Source organism: Gigantopelta aegis, chromosome 5, assembly GCF_016097555.1.
Source record: "Gigantopelta aegis isolate Gae_Host chromosome 5, Gae_host_genome, whole genome shotgun sequence".
Classification (NCBI taxonomy): domain Eukaryota; kingdom Metazoa; phylum Mollusca; class Gastropoda; order Neomphalida; family Peltospiridae; genus Gigantopelta; species Gigantopelta aegis.
Window position 1 is genome coordinate 32,738,841 of NC_054703.1, and position 18,274 is coordinate 32,757,114.

The window sequence follows — 18,274 nt, forward strand, 5'->3', positions numbered from 1 at the left end:
CCCATTGAGCCTTGCGGAGCACTCACTCAGGGTTTGGAGTCGGTATCTGGATTAAAAATTCCATGCCTCGACTGGGATCCGAACCCAGTACCTACCAGCCTGTAGACCGATGGCCTAACCACTACGCCACCGAGGCCGTTAGTTCACCAATAGTCAACACTGGGTGAGTTTTAACAGTTCAGTGGGGAGATATACGGTCAATTCACCAATAGTCAACACTAGGTGAGTTTTAATAGTTCAGTGGGGAGATATAACGTCAGTTCACCAATAGTCAACACTGGGTGAGTTTTAATAGTTCAGTGGGGAGATATAACGTCAGTTCACCAATAGTCAACACGGGTGAGTTTCAACAGTTCAGTGGGGAAATATAAAGTCAATTCACCAATAGTAAACACTGGATGAGTTTTAATAGTTCAGTTGGGAGATATACGGTCAATTCACCAATAGTCAACACTGGATGAGTTTTAACAGTTCCATGGGGAGATATAACGTTAATTCACCAATAGTCACACTGAGTTTTAACTTTTATGTGGGGAGAGATAAGGTCAGTTCATAACACTGGGTGAGATTTAACTGTTCAGTGAGAATATGTAAGGTCCATCCACCAATACTCATCACTGGGTGAGTTTTAGCAGTTCAGTGAGAAGATATACGGTTAATTCACCAATAGTCAACACTGGATGAGCTTTAACAGTTCAGTTTGGACATATAAGGTCAATTCACCAATAGTCGACACTGGGTGAGTTTTAGCAGTTCAGTGCGGATATATAAGGTCAATTCACCAATAGTTGACCATGTGTGAATTTTAACACTTCAGTGGGGAGATACAAGGTCAATTCACTAATAGTCAACACTGGGTGAGTTTCACCAATAATCAACATTGGGCGAGTTTTAACAGTTCAGTGGGAAGATATAAGTTCAATTCACCAATAGTCAACACTGGAAGAGTTTTAACAGTTCAGTTGGGAGATATAAGGTCAATTCACCAATAGTCAACACTGGGTGAGTTTTAACAGTTCATTGGGGTCAATTCACGAATAGTCAAGACTTAGTTTTAACTTATAAGTGGGGATATATAATGCCAGTTCATAACACTGGGTGAGTTTTAACTGTTCTGTGGGGAGATATATGGTCGATTCACCAATAGGCAACACTGGGAGAGTTTTAAGAGTTCATTTGGGAGATTTGAGGTCATTTCACCACTAGTCGACACCGAGTGAGTTTTAACTGTTTAGTGGGGAGATGCGAGGTCAACCAGTTTGTTTTCTTTTATTTAAATACTTTCCATTTACTTTTTCAGTAATTGCTGTCTGCTTACTACAATTTTGGAGATACTTTAGACGTGCCTTCCTTTGTGAGGTGAGACGTGCCTTCCTTTGTGAGGTGAGATGTGCCTTCCTTTCTGGGGTCAGATGTGCCTTCCTTTCTGGGGTCAGATGTGCCGTACTTTCTGGGGTCAGATGTGCTGTACTTTCTGATTTGAGTGATCACCTCTGGTTAAAAACAAGCTGTGTTTTCTAATGTTCAAGTGATCACCTTCATCTGTAAAGCAGAATGTCTGTCACAATGTCGTTCAATGGTGAAGTATTTTTCCTCTATGAGAAAACTTTCAAATGTGGGATGTGCACAAAAAGTTTCGCAACCTCGAGAGACGTGAAACGTCATATATCAAGTCATACTGGAGAGAAACCTTACAAATGTGATATTTGCTCCAAATGTTTTACACAGAAATCCAGCTTGAAACAGCACATGTTTATTCATACTGGAGAAAAGCCTTTCAAATGCGAAATGTGCCCTAAATGTTTCACTCAGAATTCCACTTTGAAAAAACATATGATTCTTCATACTGGTGAGCAACCGTCCAAATGTAAAGTGTGCTCACAGTATTTTGAAAACAATTACATTTTGAAATGTCATATGTTAAGTCATGTTGACCAGAATGGTTTCAGATGTGATATATGCGAAAAATATTTTACCCAGAATTCACACTTGACCATGCATAAAATGCTTCATACTGGAGAAAAACCTTTTGAATGTGGGTGTGTGCACAAAAGCTTTCACAACATCTAAAGACATAAGACGTCATATGTTAGTTCATACAGGAGAGAAACCTTTCAAATGTGATATGTGCACAAAAGAATTTACGCAGAAATACAGCTTGACAAAACATATGCTTTTTCATACTCGCAAGAAAGCTTTGAAATGTGACATGTGCACAAAACGTTTTACACTCGAATCGAGTTTGAGAAAACATATGTATATTCATACTGGCGAGAAATCTTTTAAATGTGATATCTGCACAAGATGTTTTGCATGGAAAGCCAGTTTAAAACAGCATATGCTAATTCACACTGGAGAGAAACGTTTCAAATGCGATTGGTGCACAAAATGTTTTGCACTGAAACCTGCTTTGAAGAAACATCTGCTTATTCACACAGCAGCAGAAAAACCATCAAAATGTATAGTGTGCTGTCAACATTTTGCAAACAATTACAGTTTGACATGTCATATGTCAATCCATGCTGACCAGGACCCATTCAAATGTGAGAATCGCACTAAAGGTGAAACTCAAAATTCAAGCTTGAGTTGGCGTAAAAAGCTTCATACGAAACAGAAACCTTTCAAATGTGATATATGCAAAAACCGTTTCACTCAGAAATCACACCTGACACATCATAAGATGCTTCATACCGGAGAGAGACCGTTCAAATGTGGGGTGTGCACAAAAGACTTCACGACCGCTAAAGACTTGCGACGCCATATGGTAACTCACACTGGAGAGAAAGCTTTCAAATGTGATATATGCACCAAATATTTTACACAGAAATACAATTTGAAGAAGCATATGTTTATTCATTTTGGTGAGAAATCCTTCCAGTGTGAAATATGCACGAAATGCTTTAGACATGGTTCCAGTTTGAAACAGCACCTGTTTGTTCATGCGGAGGAAAAACCATTTCAGTGTAAGATGTGTGAGAAGGGTTTCAGCCATAGTGCCACGTTGCGAAAACATATGTTTATTCACGCTTCAGATTTTATAGACTAGCCAAACTTAGTGCAGGGCTTGTAGATTATAGTAGCCCCACTCCCATGGCTAGTGATATTCAGTGTTGGGCTAGTAAATAACTACTATAACTAGCCCGACAGGTAGTGGAAAAAAATCTCTCGTCAAATATTGCATTTAAGTCTTATTTTGTATATATGAATATCCTGTTCCTGTTCTCACCCACAATCTAAGGGGTTTTAAGCTCTATCTCCTTCTTTAGTTTTAGACCAGCCTCGGTGTCGTCATGGTTAGGCCATCGGTCCACAGGCTGGTAGGTACTGGGTTCGGATCTCAGTCGAGGCATGGGATTTTTAATCCAGATACCAACTCCAAACCCTGAGTGAGTGCTCAATGCACCGACCAGTGATCCATAACTGGTTCAACAAAGACCATGGGTTGTTCTATCATGCCTGTGGGAAGCGCAAATAAAAGATCCCTTGCTGCTAATGGAAAGAGTAGCCCATGTAGTGGCGACAGTGGGTTTTCTCTCAAAATCTGTGTGGTCCTTAACCATATGTCTGACGCCATATAACCGTAAATAAAATGTGTTGAGTGTGTCGTTAAATAAAACATTTCTTTCTTTCTTTCCTTCTTTAGTTGACATATCTGATTATTAGTATTAGTAAAATTGTATTTGTTTAAAGTAGGGCTAGTGAATTTTTAATCATGGCTAGTAAATTTTTTAAATCACTGATCTGATGGCTATTGGATTGTTAAAACAATTCTAGAAGTCCTGCCTTTCAGATGTGGCAAGTGCGCAAAAGTCGTCACAACCAAAACTTGACTTAGACGAAGTATATATTAAAGGCTGTGGTATGTGTTATCCTGTCTGTGGGATGGTGCATATAAAAGATTCACTACTTGACTTAGACGAAGTATATATTAAAGGCCGTGGTATGTGTTATCCTGTCTGTGGGATGGTGCATATAAAAGATTCACTACTTGACTTAGACGAAGTTTATATTAAAGGGATGGTGCGTATAAAAGATTCACTACTTGACTTAGACGAAGTTTATATTAAAGGCTGTGGTATGTGTTATCCTGTCTGTGGGATGGTGCGTATAAAAGATTCACTACTGGACTTAGACGAAGTTTATATTAAAGGCTATGGTATGTGTTATCCTGTCTGTGGGATGGTGCGTATAAAATATTCACTACTTGACTTAGACGAAGTTTATATTAAAGGCCATGGTATGTGTTATCCTGTCTGTGGGATGGTGCATATAAAAGATTCACTACTTGACTTAGACGAAGTATATATTAAAGGCTGTGGTATGTGTTATCCTGTCTGTGGGATGGTGCATATAAAAGATTCACTACTTGACTTAGACGAAGTTTATATTAAAGGCCATGGTATGTGTTATCCTGTCTGTGGGATGGTGCGTATAAAAGATTCACTACTTGACTTAGACGAAGTTTATATTAAAGGCCATGGTATGTGTTATCCTGTCTGTGGGATGGTGCGTATAAAAGATTCACTACTGGACTTAGACGAAGTATATATTAAAGGCCATGGTATGTGTTATCCTGTCTGTGGGATGGTGCATATAAAAGATTCACTACTGACTTAGACGAAGTTTATATTAAAGGCTGTGGTATGTGTTATCCTGTCTGTGGGATGGTGCATATAAAAGATTCACTACTTGACTTAGACGAAGTTTATATTAAAGGCTGTGGTATGTGTTATCCTGTCTGTGGGATGGTGCATATAAAAGATTCACTACTTGACTTAGACGAAGTATATATTAAAGGCCATGGTATGTGTTATCCTGTCTGTGGGATGGTGCATATAAAAGATTCACTACTTGACTTAGACGAAGTATATATTAAAGGCTGTGGTATGTGTTATCCTGTCTGTGGGATGGTGCATATAAAAGATTCACTACTTGACTTAGACGAAGTATATATTAAAGGCCATGGTATGTGTTATCCTGTCTGTGGGATGGTGCATATAAAAGATTCACTACTTGACTTAGACGAAGTATATATTAAAGGCTATGGTATGTGTTATCCTGTCTGTGGGATGGTGCGTATAAAATATTCACTACTTGACTTAGACGAAGTTTATATTAAAGGCCATGGTATGTGTTATCCTGTCTGTGGGATGGTGCATATAAAATATTCACTACTTGACTTAGACGAAGTATATATTAAAGGCCATGGTATGTGTTATCCTGTCTGTGGGATGGTGCATATAAAAGATTCATGAAGTGGCGACAGCAGGTTTCCTCTCTTAATATATGTCTGATGCCATATAACCGTAAATAAAATGTATTTAGTATGTCGTTAAATAAAACATTTCCATCCTTCCTGATTCTTGCCAGACAGAGATTTTATGTGTGGCAAAAACCTTTCAAATGTGATATGTGCTCAAAACATTTTATACAGAAATACACTTTGAAAAACCCCCCATATAATTTCGGTGAAAAATCTTTCAAATGTGAAATGTAAACAATGTTTTACACAGAAATCTAGTTTGAAAAACACAAAACAAAGAAGACATGTTTATTCGTATTGGCGAGAAACCCTTCCAATGCGTTGTGTGCACAAAAGGTTTTACAAAAAGTTCCATTTTGAAAGAACATATACAGACTCCTACTGGTGATAGTTTTATTCAAATGTGAAAAGTGCACAAAACGTTTTGCTTGAAGCAGCATAAATTGTACATTAACTCATACTGGTGAGAAATCACACACAATGTTTTATATTGCCACTGACAAGTTAATATAACATTAGTTTATTAGTTTCATCTCCGTCCTTCTGTATGTCTGTCTGTCTATCTGTCTGTCTATCTGTCTGAACCACATATAGTTTTATGGATTTTCTTTTTCCACAATGCTTTGAGATCTGGAGGACAAATATTGTGTATATCTTTATCTCGTACTGTTGTAGATCATGTTTGAAATTCGTGGCGATTTACCCATTTTTGAAGAGTTATGGCCCTTGAACCTAGGAGAGACGAAAATGTTCAGGGTTTTTATTTTTTTTATACCTTGAGATATTGAACTGACATTTTATGGACTTAGCAGAAACAAATTTGTGATTGTGACTTTGGTAATTCTGACCCCTCTCCATCCCCAATTAACAAATACATGCCAAGCCTATTGGGATGCAGAAAAATAGAAAAATAAGTTAGTAGATATATAGTCTTATTTCTTAACAAATTAAATAAAACACTTGAGTCTCAAACAAAACAATCATATTTATAGCAAACTGTAAACAAACACAATTCAAACGAAAGTAGGTTCAAAATAGTAGAGGAACCAGCAGTCCAAAACATTTTAAAACCCAGTTCTCACAAAAAAAATTCTGCACTTTTGCCACCGCGTGACAATTGGTTTTTTTTTTTCCACCCGAAAATAACGAGCTCCCCAACACTAAGCGTTCGCATAAACTTACTAGCTACAATTTGGTGGTCTACATACTCGCCCCTAATTGTTATTTGACATTAAAAACAATTCAAATATTCACCATAGCCCCAAATTGCTCTTTAACACTATATGCTTTGTTGCATTGCATCTGTGGAATTGACGATACAGTGCATTCACTCTTCAAGAGTAAACATAGCTTACTAATAGGTCTGTTTAGAACATTTGTTTTTGTTTCACCTCTGCACATAGGACAAGTCTGTGCTTGTCAAGTTGTACTTTACCAATTCTCCCCATTAACCATTAGTTTCTTGGTGCAGTGTTGTCAACAATCAACACAACATCACCAATTTTAATGTTTCGTCTAATTTTAGTCCACTTTTGTTGCACCTGAAGCAATGGAAGATACTCTATGGACCTTCTTTTCCAAAAGAGATTTGCCATATACTGAACTTGTTTCCATATATGACGCGTGTACAGATCACTGGGCGAGAACACACCTGGAGGAAGATTAGTTTCCTTTACAACAGCAGAAAGTGATTTGGTGTTAACGCTTCCAAATCACTGGGATCATCTGAATTTCTGGAAATAGGTCTACTGTTAACAATGCTTTCAACTTCACACAGAAGTGTATGCATCATCATCCAATACATGTTCCTTTAAGACAGAATACAAAATTACACAGTTCTTATCAGTCTTTCCCACACCCCTCCATGGTGTGAACCTGTAGGTGGATTAAAAATCCACTCAACGTCTTTCTGCATCATCGCTTCTTGAATAGCAGATCGATTCCAACCTTTGATAGCACACTTGAGTTCGTTTTCAGTACTCACCAAGTTTGTACCATTGTCAGATCGCATTTGCTTAACCTGTCCTCTCCGAGATATAAATCTACGCAGAGCATTTATGCACGAGTCGGTGTCTAAAGAATGTGCTACATGTACCTCCAAATGAATAGCACGATCTGCAAGGCATGTGAAAAGAACGCCATATCTGCCACGTTTAACTTCAAATGGACCAAAATAGTCAACACCTACGTTTGTAAAGGGTGGTTCATCTGAAGTAATACGATCTTTTGGCAAATCTGACATTTTAGGCTCTCTAACTGAAGCTCTCCTATCACAGCATTCAACACACTTACTTATTACACTTCGAACTACAGAAGCTGCCTTAACAATCCAATGCTGTGTGTATAAACTTGAAAGTACATGATTTCTACCAGAATGACCTACATTCTCATGCACTTTGTGAATTATCATTTTTGAAATGCAACTGTTTCTAGGTAAAACAATTGGCATATTCGCTCTGCCTAGGCGACCTCCAACTCTTAAAAACACCATTTTCAATGAATGGGTCGAGTTTCATCAGTGAACTCTCATTACGAATCTCAACTTTATCTCCCTTTGATTTTCTTCCAAAAATTCTGATTTCACATGGAAATGCACATACTGAATAATATAATTTTCAGCCTGATCAATTTCGCGTACGGTCAACCGTATGCCATATTTCACTGAAGGAATACGCTTATGAACTTTGTCAAGAAGTTACCTTTTCACTCTCAGAAGCCGTGCAACTGCTCTTCTCAGCTTGTACCAATCTGAGTAGTACTGAAGTAAACCCATTACAGGTTCAATTGGTTCATCTTCGCTTAGGCGCATCATAAAATATTGTTTGTTTCCGGTTACCTGACTGACCCTAATTTGAACCTGCCGACCCTAAAACTTTTTTTTGTATATCCAAAAATGTTTTTTTAAAAATATAATAACGATTTCCACGAAAACATTCCAAAACTATCGCAAGCACTAATTTGGTGTCATTTAGGGGATAACCCTACTGTGTTTTCCGATTTGCGGACGTATCTCGGTGGTTTTACTGTCGCAAATTTAGTTTTATTGGCGACCCGTTAGCCACGAAATGTTTTCTTCTAACAATTGATTCATGGAGTTACTTCCCTTCAAATTGAAGTTCGGTAACTTTCGTGAGATATCGGGCGAAGAGTCGGAAAATTGTTTTCACGAATATATGCGATCTTTTCCGATTTACTCTACATCTAGCGTAGCGAGGTGTTCCGATAAATAATAATAATAATAATACAATGTAACTATATTTAATGATTTACTCCAGCGACAAACTGGACATGTAGAAATTTAGTGACCTTCTGATAAACTAGGGGAGGGAATGTTTACCGATACTGATGGAGTTTACTGCCAAATCAAATGATTAAATATGTCAGTAAGATCTCGATGCGTTTCATTATTTTTTGTAAGTGGTCACTGGGAACTTCGCGGGTTTCTGCTAAAAACCATGTGTTTGACGTCCAATAGCCGATGATATTAAAAATAAAAATCAATGTGCTCTAGTGGCGTCGTTAAATAAAACAAACTTTACTTTTCAACATTCGTTTGAGCATCCTGAGCATTTGTACTGCATTTCTATTCATTGGACCAATTGATTGCTTCAAACCAAGTGTGTACTTTAATACTGGATGCATACAGAATAAAACTAACATTGCTAATTATAAAATTGGTAAGTCTGCGATTTCTTAGATACACTAGGAAAGATAATATTCATAAAAAAATTGTTTAAATGTTATTGTTGGACAGATAAATATAGAACCCTTCTTTTCAGTTTTCATTAAAAGAAATTGTTATAACTTATTTACTGGTTTCTATCCAATTAAGGTTCAACCAAGTCTGTCCTGGACCAGTACAGAAGTTAAGTGTTAGTATGAGAGTAAACCTTCTGCATATTATTAAACAGCAAGGGGTCTTTTGTATGTACTCTCCCACAGATAGGTTAGCACCATGTTGCCTTCAAAATCAAAATGCCTTGCCTTTTATAAATTTATAAGTTGCCCATGTAAAAAGAAGCCTTTAAACACACCTATGTGGATAGTACTACATATTTCCTTTTTAAAAAAAATTAAATTATGAAATAGATATAGAAAATAAAATGGCCATAAGTTTTTTGTCCCTTTGAAAATTGTATAATGGAGAAAAAAAGCCCTTATATTTAAAACTGCACATAAAATATGCCCCCAAAACGTCACTTGACCATGCCTTACTTCATTTCTAGGGAAAACACTGTGATGAATGGTATTTTTGTTTTGCATAATGCATTTCTATACATGCAGAGTTTATTTTGGATACCGGTAGTCAACACCTTTATTTAATATCCATAAATAAAACTATTTTCCAAAATAAAATGTTTTTCCTACCTACCTTACCCTATATTTTTCCAGCATGTAATGGGAAACAAGTAAAAAAAAATAATTCGGCCTTACTGCTTTCACAGGCACATTTTTTCTTACTTCAGAATCCTCTTTAGGAATATTGCCCACACCTGAATTTTCTGGCCATTCTGTTTCAGATCTGCTGAGGAATTTGTGGACCTGAAATCCATCCTGAGATATTTATTTATTCTTCTACAGCCATTCTCCGAGATAATTTGTCAGCTGGATTCAGCTCTGAATTTATGTAACTCCACTGTGATGGCTTTGATCTGTAATTTATTTGTACTCAATTTATTAATGATATTTTTTAAAATTAATTGAATTATGGCAATGGTCCATAATTCAAAAACTTAAATTGCCAAGAGGTTTGACTTGGATTTCACTCCATCATGGTTCAATTAAGGTAATGCGATAGCTAGATTTGGTTTCCAACAATTAATGTAATTTTTATTTATTATCCATATTTAGAGAAATAAGGTCCTTAAATCTGTGACAGTATGCCTTTAATGTATCTCAGCACAGACATACTATCGGTCCAAAAATGGCTTGGCTCCAACTGAATCTCCAGTTCTCTGTGAAGAAGTCTGTCAAGTGTTTACAGCCACAGTCGCAGCAGTCAATTCCATTCATGGGATTGTTATTTGTTTCAAATAGATAGATAGATAACAATTTAACGTGTCCATATACCACTAGGGTTTCGAACACGCCCATCCAGAGTCCGACCTCCGATAAGATCGGTGGCCTGACTCGGGATGAGGGGAGGATAGAGTTGAAAATGGGCAGAATTTTGAAAATAGCTATTAGTGAAAAAGTTACTAGAATTAAAAAAAAAAAATAAAAAAAAAAGTTACAAGCCAAAAATAAAAAGAATTGACTGCTCGGCCGAATATTTATATAATTTGGAGCATTTTAGATGGAACAGTCCAAAAATAAATAAGAGAAAGAAGAGAGGATCGGACTATTTAATACTACTAAAACAAAGAGAATAATTTTGAACGGAGATCTAAAAGTTTAAAGTCCGATCTAAATGGTCCGGGGGGGGGGGGGGGGGGGACGGGCGTGTGAGTTTAAGGTGTTGTAGCTCCTTCACTGGCCACCAGGTGGACCTGATGATGGTTTAACCCGTTACAATGCTTACAAAAGTTGAATTGCTGCTATCTTGACGCATTTTTAACAGTTTTTAACAAAATAAAAAATAAAATAATTTCAGGAACGGGTGTATTTTTCAGGTACGGGCGGGGACTATCACCGGGTCAGGTATAAGGTTTAACGTGCGTATATACCACGAAGGTTTCACACACGCTTGTCCTGGGCTTAATCTCTGGCCTTTGCCAGTGACTAAGTCCAGGACAAAGGGGGGGGGGGGGGGGGGGGGGATTGAGTTTGAAATGGTCGGAATTTGGAATAAGTATTTAGTAACGTCCAGCGACTGCGCGGACCGACTAGTAGACACCGAAAATGGGCCATGTTCTGATTGGCTGAATTTCGATTCCTTCGGATCTAGCTAGAAAAACCTAAGTCTACGGAGAATAACTGCGCCTAACATCATGTCCGGACTAAGAATTTAAACCCAAAAATAAGTTTGACTGCTCGGCCGAAAAGGTTTTAAGGTGATTTGAGCAATTGAACGGGCGCCAAAGTAAAATGCGTTGGACTATTTATAAAAAAATAAACAAGAATTTTGAAGCTCGATCGAAAAATGTTAAGCCCAAAAAGGAGGATACCTGTCCTAGGTAAGGTTGGTCTACTTCGGGGAGCCTGGAGTGTCTCGGAGTGACGGCAGCTGTTCCTTGATTTGGCGCAGGTTCTTGATTACCAGGGAATAGTCGGGGCCGCAGACCGCTTTGAGCATCCTGTGGATCGATCTGTTGTCGAGCTTCCAGAACAGGATGCACTGCCTGTAGGTCCGGTCCCTTCGGTGCGTGACGACTATTCCCTTAGTTCCACTGAAGATCTTAGAGTGGAGCTCATAACTGCTGCCGTCATCCAATGTTTTCCAGTTGATGTTGAGAAAACCTCCCCGAAGTAGGTGTGGATCGAGCGTGTCCCCCTGCATGTACTGATGGAGTTGACGGCGAAGTCCACTGACGGAAATGGTCCATTCGTCGTCAGCGGGGGGGGGGGGGGGGGGGGGGCGGCTTCCGGCGGCGGCTTTGACTTGGCTGGCTGGGTGGTCGGTGATGTCGCCTTCCTTTTCGTCGCCGGAACAACAAGTCCATGTGGCGACTCAACGGGAGCGGTCGGTATAGTTGACCGCTGCACCGGAGTCGTCGTCTTTGGGGTGGAGGTCGGTGGTGGCACACTTGTCCGCTTGAACATCAAGATGTCCTGAGTGGTGTATGGCCGTTCCGGGGGTGCGGGAGCCGTAGGCGTTCGCGTCCTCTCCGGAGAACTCGGTGGGGGCGGCGACACAGAAGGGACCGCCACTGGCGGTTGAGCCGCCAGCTTTGTCCCCCCCCCCCCCCCCCCCGGGCCGTCCCTAGCACGGGTTTCTTCTTCCTCCTTCCTCTTCCAGTCCCTCGGACTATCACCGACCTTTTTTTTTATTTGGCCTTATGGTAAACCACCAAACAGGACTAACAATTGCTGCGCTTGTGCAGTTGGTTATTATAACCTTCGAGTTAATTATTTAGGCGGAACGAACTATAGAAAGAAAGAAAGAAATGTTTTATTTAACGACGCAGACATAGATGAATCGGGGAATCGCAACACTAGCCATGCAATCCTTTCGTCACAACACTTGTCATGTTGGTTGTTAAGCGACTGTCGGTAATGACCTTTCAAGTACAGCTAGTGTTACAGCAACTGTTAGATGAACCGTGATACCAATCAAACAATTAGTGCACAAACGGGCCTCAGCATAAAGCGTTACTTTCAAAACGACTACATTTCTGAAAAGTGGACAGTGCTACGTTTTTTATTGTTGAAATATTCAAATTGTTTAGTAATAAATTCATGTAAATACAGATTAAGAATTTGCCATTTATTTATTTGATTTCAGTGCATTTACATGTATTACACAATTTGTATCTAATTCAACTTTCCAACTGATGTTACGGAATTGTCCGATGTTGACCGAATAGCTCGGTCGAACTACCCGATGGGTCGAACATTTTCTCGAGCACCGACGGGGTTCGAGCCAACGGGATTCAACTGTATATATATACTGTCGGACTTGCATTTGCGGTCACCTGTTTTTGACGGCCATTTTGAGGTCCCCCAACGCATTTGTACTGTGTATATTACACACTCCATTAAAATAATAATAATAACAAAATGAAACTAAAACCCCCAAGCAAACAAACAAGTATGAATAAAAAAAACCAACATACATACACGTACGTACGTACGCACGCACGCACGCACGCACGCACGTACGTACGTACGGACGCAAATTATAAAACTAACACCCTTGATTAAAATAACGAAACATGAAGAAGCAAACAGCAATCGACTTTACCAACACAACAAAGAAGAAACATTCATTAAAATGATCTGCAATAGAAATATGAGGTATATTGGAACATCTACCAGTACAACAAAGACCGCATCTTCATTAATATTATCGGCAATAGAAATGAATTTGGTACAAGGTAACCTCTACCAGCACAACACAGACCTCACCTTGACCGGCCTCGGTGGCGTCGTGGCAGGTCATCGGTCTACAGGCTGGTAGGTACTGGGTTCGGATCCCAGTCGAGGCATGGGATTTTTAATTCAGATACCGACTCCAAACCCTGAGTGAGTGCTCCGCAAGGCTCAATGGGTAGGTGTAAACCACTTGCACCGACCAGTGATCCATAACTGGTTCAACAAAGGCCATGGTTTGTGCTATCCTGCCTGTGGGAAGCGCAAATAAAAGATCCCTTGCTGCCTGTCGTAAAAGAGTAGCCTATGTGGCGACAGCGGGTTTCCTCTCAAAATCTGTGTGGTCCTTAACCATATGTCTGACGCCATATAACCGTAAATAAAATGTGTTGAGTGCGTCGTTAAATAAAACACTTCTTTCTTTCAGACCACACCTTCAAAAGTCCTGTTCCACATCCGCTGTGTGATAGCTGAACCATCAGAAACATTCCCGTTAGCCGCCAAAGTTTCGTTCAGTGCTAGGCCGTACAGAATAACACCATCATAAAACGCTTCCACGAAACGGTTTACCTGTAACGAAGGAAGTTAATAACATGTTTAACATCCAGGCACAGTTTAAACCATGACTATTGATAGTCTAGTACTGTGGGTATTTCAACATCCTATACATTCATTTGAACTTATTTTAATGTTCAGGCACGCTGTCCTGGGCATACACCTCAGCTATATCTGAACTGTCTGTCCAGGACAGTGGGTTAGTTGTTAGCTGTTAGTGAGAGAAAAGAAGGTGTAGTGGTCTTACATTTACCCATTAAGTCGTTAAAACTCGCTATCGGATCGGAGCCGGTACCGGCCTGCGAACCAAGTACCTACCAGCCTTATGCCCGATGGCCATAATTCAAAAACTAAGACATGGATTTTATTGCATCATGGTTCAGTTAAGGTGATAGGCCTACGATAGCTAGATTTGGTTTCCAACAATTAATGTAATTTTTATTTATTATCCATTATTAGAGAAATAAGGTCCTTAAATCTGTGACAGTATGCCTTTAAACAATATGTTTTAAATGCATGTTAACATTGTTTCCTATGTGATTTCATTTTGTCTAGTACAACCAATAGGTAATAATATACTGTTATACTGTCATTGTTATTCTTGACATCAAAAAGGAAAATACCTGTCCATCGCCGTTGGAAACGTTCGGGTATAATTCGCTGGCTGTTCGTTTCACCTCCTCCGAGAATTGTATGAACTCGGGACTCGTAGGTTTCCGGATGGTGATAGTCATTAAGGCTTTGTACGCCTTTCTCGCCTTCTCGTTACTAGCATCCATGTCATTAGCTCGGTACCAGGGACGACCAATGGCGTTCTCACTGAAATAAATACACATAACAATAATCCGAATCATTGGCTCGGTGCCAGGCACGAGTAAGGACGTTCTTATTGACCTAATAATATACATAACGATCATCCGAATCATTGGCTCGGTGCCAGGGACGATCAAGGGCGTTCTTACTGAAGTAAATATACATAACGATCATCGAGTCATTGGCTCGGTGCCAGGGACGATCAAGGGCGTTCTTACTGGAGTAAATATACATAACGATCATCGAGTCATTGGCTCGGTGCCAGGGACGATCAAGGGCGTTCTTACTGGAGTAAATATACATAACGGTCATCGAGTCATTGGCTCGGTGCCAGGGACGATCAAGGGCGTTCTTACTGAAATAACCTGAGACAAAGCCATAGCACAAGCAATTACAAAAACACAACAACGTCCCCCGCAATCCCTCAACTCCCCCCCCCCACCCCCGCAACCGAACCCCCCCCAAACAAACCCACAAAACAAACAAAACCATACCAACAAACAAAAAATAACAACAAAAATTAATTTACATAAAGACAAAGTTAAAGTTTGTTTTGTTTAACTACACAACTAGAGCACATTGATTTATTAATCATTGGCTATTGGATGTCAAACATTTTCTAATTTTTACATATAGAGAGGAAACCCGCTATATGTTTCCATTAGCAGGAAGGGATCTTTTATATGCACCATCCAACAAACAGGATAACACATGCCACGGCATTTAATAAACCAGTCGTGGTGGTCTGGCTAGAACGAGAAATAACTCAAAGGCCCCACCGTCGGATATCGATCCTAGACAAACAGCGCATCAAATGGCAGGATACCGTTCCGATCTATTTTAAAAGTTAAAAAAATGAAACTTGAGTTAGAGTAACTTGGATTATTTTTTTTTTTGGGGGGGGGGGGGGGGGGGGGGGGGGGGGGGGGGGGGGGTGTTATTATTTTTTTGTGAGTTATTTATTGTTATTATTTGTATTTTTGACAATTCGATTCTCTACATAGCTCTCTTCTATTGCTTGTTGCTCGCGCATACGACATTGAACTGATCACTTTGTTATTAACCTATTTGGCTATTACAATAGATAATTTATAATAATGCCTTTTGATCGTGACTATCAGAACAATGCAGTTATAATGATCGCAACCTTAAGTACGTTTTTGTTGTGGGTTTTTTTCACTCTCACTTTGGTTTTGTTTGCGTGATTTACATCTCTTGGTATCAGCCGAACATCTGTGTAAAGATTCATTTACCACATCCATTTACCACAATTTCCAGCCATATGTTGTTGTTTTTGTATCAATTAACATAATTTCTTTTTACCTCTGCGAAATTGCATTAATAATGCCCTAGTAGCTTAGTGTTGAAGCCAGTGTTCTTAAGGCTGGTGTGTGTGGGGGCGGGGGGGGGGGGGGGGGGGGCATAGCCTAGTGGTAAAGCGTTCGCTTGATGCGCGGTCGGTCTAGAATTGATCCCCTTCGGGTGGCCCCATTGGGCTATTTCTCCTTCTAGCCAGTGCTCCACGACTGGTGTAACAAAGGCTGTGGTATATGCTACCCGGTCTGTGGGATGGTACATATAAAAGATCCCTTGCTGTTAATCGAAAAGAGTAGCCCATGAACTGGCGACAGCGGGTTTCCTCACTCAATATATGTGTAGTCCTTAACAATATATCTGACGCAGTGGCGTACCTACGGTATGGCAGGCATGACACGTGCACTGGGCGCCACTTGAAGGGGCGCGCCACTGAGCAGTTTCTATTAAAGCCAGATGTTATCTAAAAGATGGGTGGCAGATGTTTGGACATGGGCGCAATTTCAGTGCTTGCCATAGGCGCTATTTTCCGTAGATACGTCACTGATCTGACGTCATATGTTATAACTGTTTAGTGCGTCGTTAAATAAAACATTCCCTTCATTCCTTAAGACTGGTATGGGGCGGGACTTAGTCCAGTGGTAAAGGGACATAGCCCAGTGGTAAAGGGCTCGCCTGCTGCGCGATTGGTCTGGGATCGATACCCGTTGATGGGCCCATTAGGCTATATCACGATTGGAATATCAAAGGCTGTGGTATGTGCTATCCTGTCTATTGAATGGTGTATATAAAATATCTTTGCTACTAATGAAAAATCAATGTAGCTCGTTTCCTCTCTGAGACTATATGTTTGACATACAATAGCCGATGAATAATAAATTAATGTGCTCTAGTGGTGTCGTTAAAAAACAAAACAAAAAAACTGGAAACTAATAGTCCACCAGCAGAAACGTCGATCCAGTAAATATAATATTTAAAAACACAAAGTGTTAACTGCACCGATTCGCATGGCTTAACCATTCGGCCAATTAGATCTTCCACGAAAATTGAAGCCCGATTAGTCGTAGTTAATTACATGCTGAAGAAATTTGTATTGAACGAGATGCTTAATATTACCTGCAGAAGAAGGAAGGAAATGGTTTATTTTACGACGCACGCAACACCTTTTATTTACGGTTATATGGCGTCGGACATGGTTAAGGACCACACAGATATTGAGGGAGGAAACCCGCTGTCGCCACTTCATGGGCTACTCTTTTCGATTAGCAACAAGGGATCTTTTATATGCGCCATCCCATAGACAGGATGGCACATACCACGGCTTTCGATGTACCAGCCGTGGTGCATTGGCTGGAACCCGCAGAAGATGTTAATATGAAAGAAGACGTTTTATCCATTTATTAACAATAAACACAATATTATCTGCTGAAGAAATCAATATCAAAGAATGAATGAAGGAATGTTTAACGACACCCCAGCACACCATCCCAAAGGAGACATATTCCCCGTTATTTTTAAATACGATATTAAATGCTGAAGAGGTCAATATTGAAGTATTTTCTATTATCAATAAACACAATATTATCTACTGAAGAGTTCAGTATTGAAGAAGACGTATTCGACGTTATCAATAAACACAATATTACATGCTGAAAAGATTCGTATTGAACGAGATATAATTTTTTTTATTATTTACCATTTTCAGTAAACACATTATTATATGCTAAAGAGATTCGAATTGAACAAGATGCATTCTCCTTTATCAATAAACACAATATTAAATGCTAAAAAGATTCATATTGAACAATATGTATTGACCATTATCAATAAACACAATATTATATGTTAAAGAGATTCATATTGAAAAATATGTATTCACCATTATCAATAGACATAATATTATATGCTAAAGAGATTCGTATTGAACAAAACGTATTCAGCATTATCAATAAGCACAATATTATATGCTAAAAAGATTCATATTAAAGAATACGTATTCACCATTATCAATAGACATAATATTATATGCTAAAACAATTCATATTGAACAATATGTAATCACCGTTATCAATAGTCACATCATTATATGCTAAAGAGATTTGTATCGACCAAAATGTATTCACCATTATCAATAGAAAGAAAAAAAAAAGAAATGTTTTATTTAACGACGCACTCAACACATTTTATTTACGGTTATATGGCGTCAGACATATGGTTAAGGACCACACAGATTTTGAGAGGAAACCCGCTGTCGCCACTACATGGGCTACTCTTTCCGATTAGCAGCAAGGGATCTTTTATTTGCGCTTCCCACAGGCACGATAGCACAAACCATGGCCTTTGTTGAACTAGTTATGG

The 18,274-nt window shown here is 39.3% G+C and overlaps 2 protein-coding genes across 2 annotated transcripts; one reads left to right on the top strand and one right to left on the bottom strand.

The window, feature by feature from the left end:
* Positions 1 to 2,070: 2,070 nt before the first annotated feature.
* On the top strand, positions 2,071 to 3,362 carry LOC121373639 (zinc finger protein 708-like). Its single transcript, XM_041500339.1, has one exon. It carries the CDS (start codon positions 2,087 to 2,089, stop codon positions 3,044 to 3,046), a length of 960 nt encoding a protein of 319 aa, XP_041356273.1. The 5' UTR covers positions 2,071 to 2,086; the 3' UTR covers positions 3,047 to 3,362.
* A 1,876-nt stretch (positions 3,363 to 5,238) lies between these two features.
* On the bottom strand, positions 5,239 to 15,071 carry LOC121373660 (atrial natriuretic peptide receptor 1-like). The gene is made up of 3 exons (XM_041500374.1): positions 14,413 to 15,071; positions 13,669 to 13,804; positions 5,239 to 5,995 (listed from the first exon to the last, which is right to left on the bottom strand). The coding sequence occupies exons 1-3, from the start codon at positions 14,713 to 14,715 to the stop codon at positions 5,940 to 5,942; spliced, it is 495 nt and encodes a 164-aa protein (XP_041356308.1). The 5' UTR covers positions 14,716 to 15,071; the 3' UTR covers positions 5,239 to 5,939.
* Between the last annotated feature and the right edge of the window lie 3,203 nt (positions 15,072 to 18,274).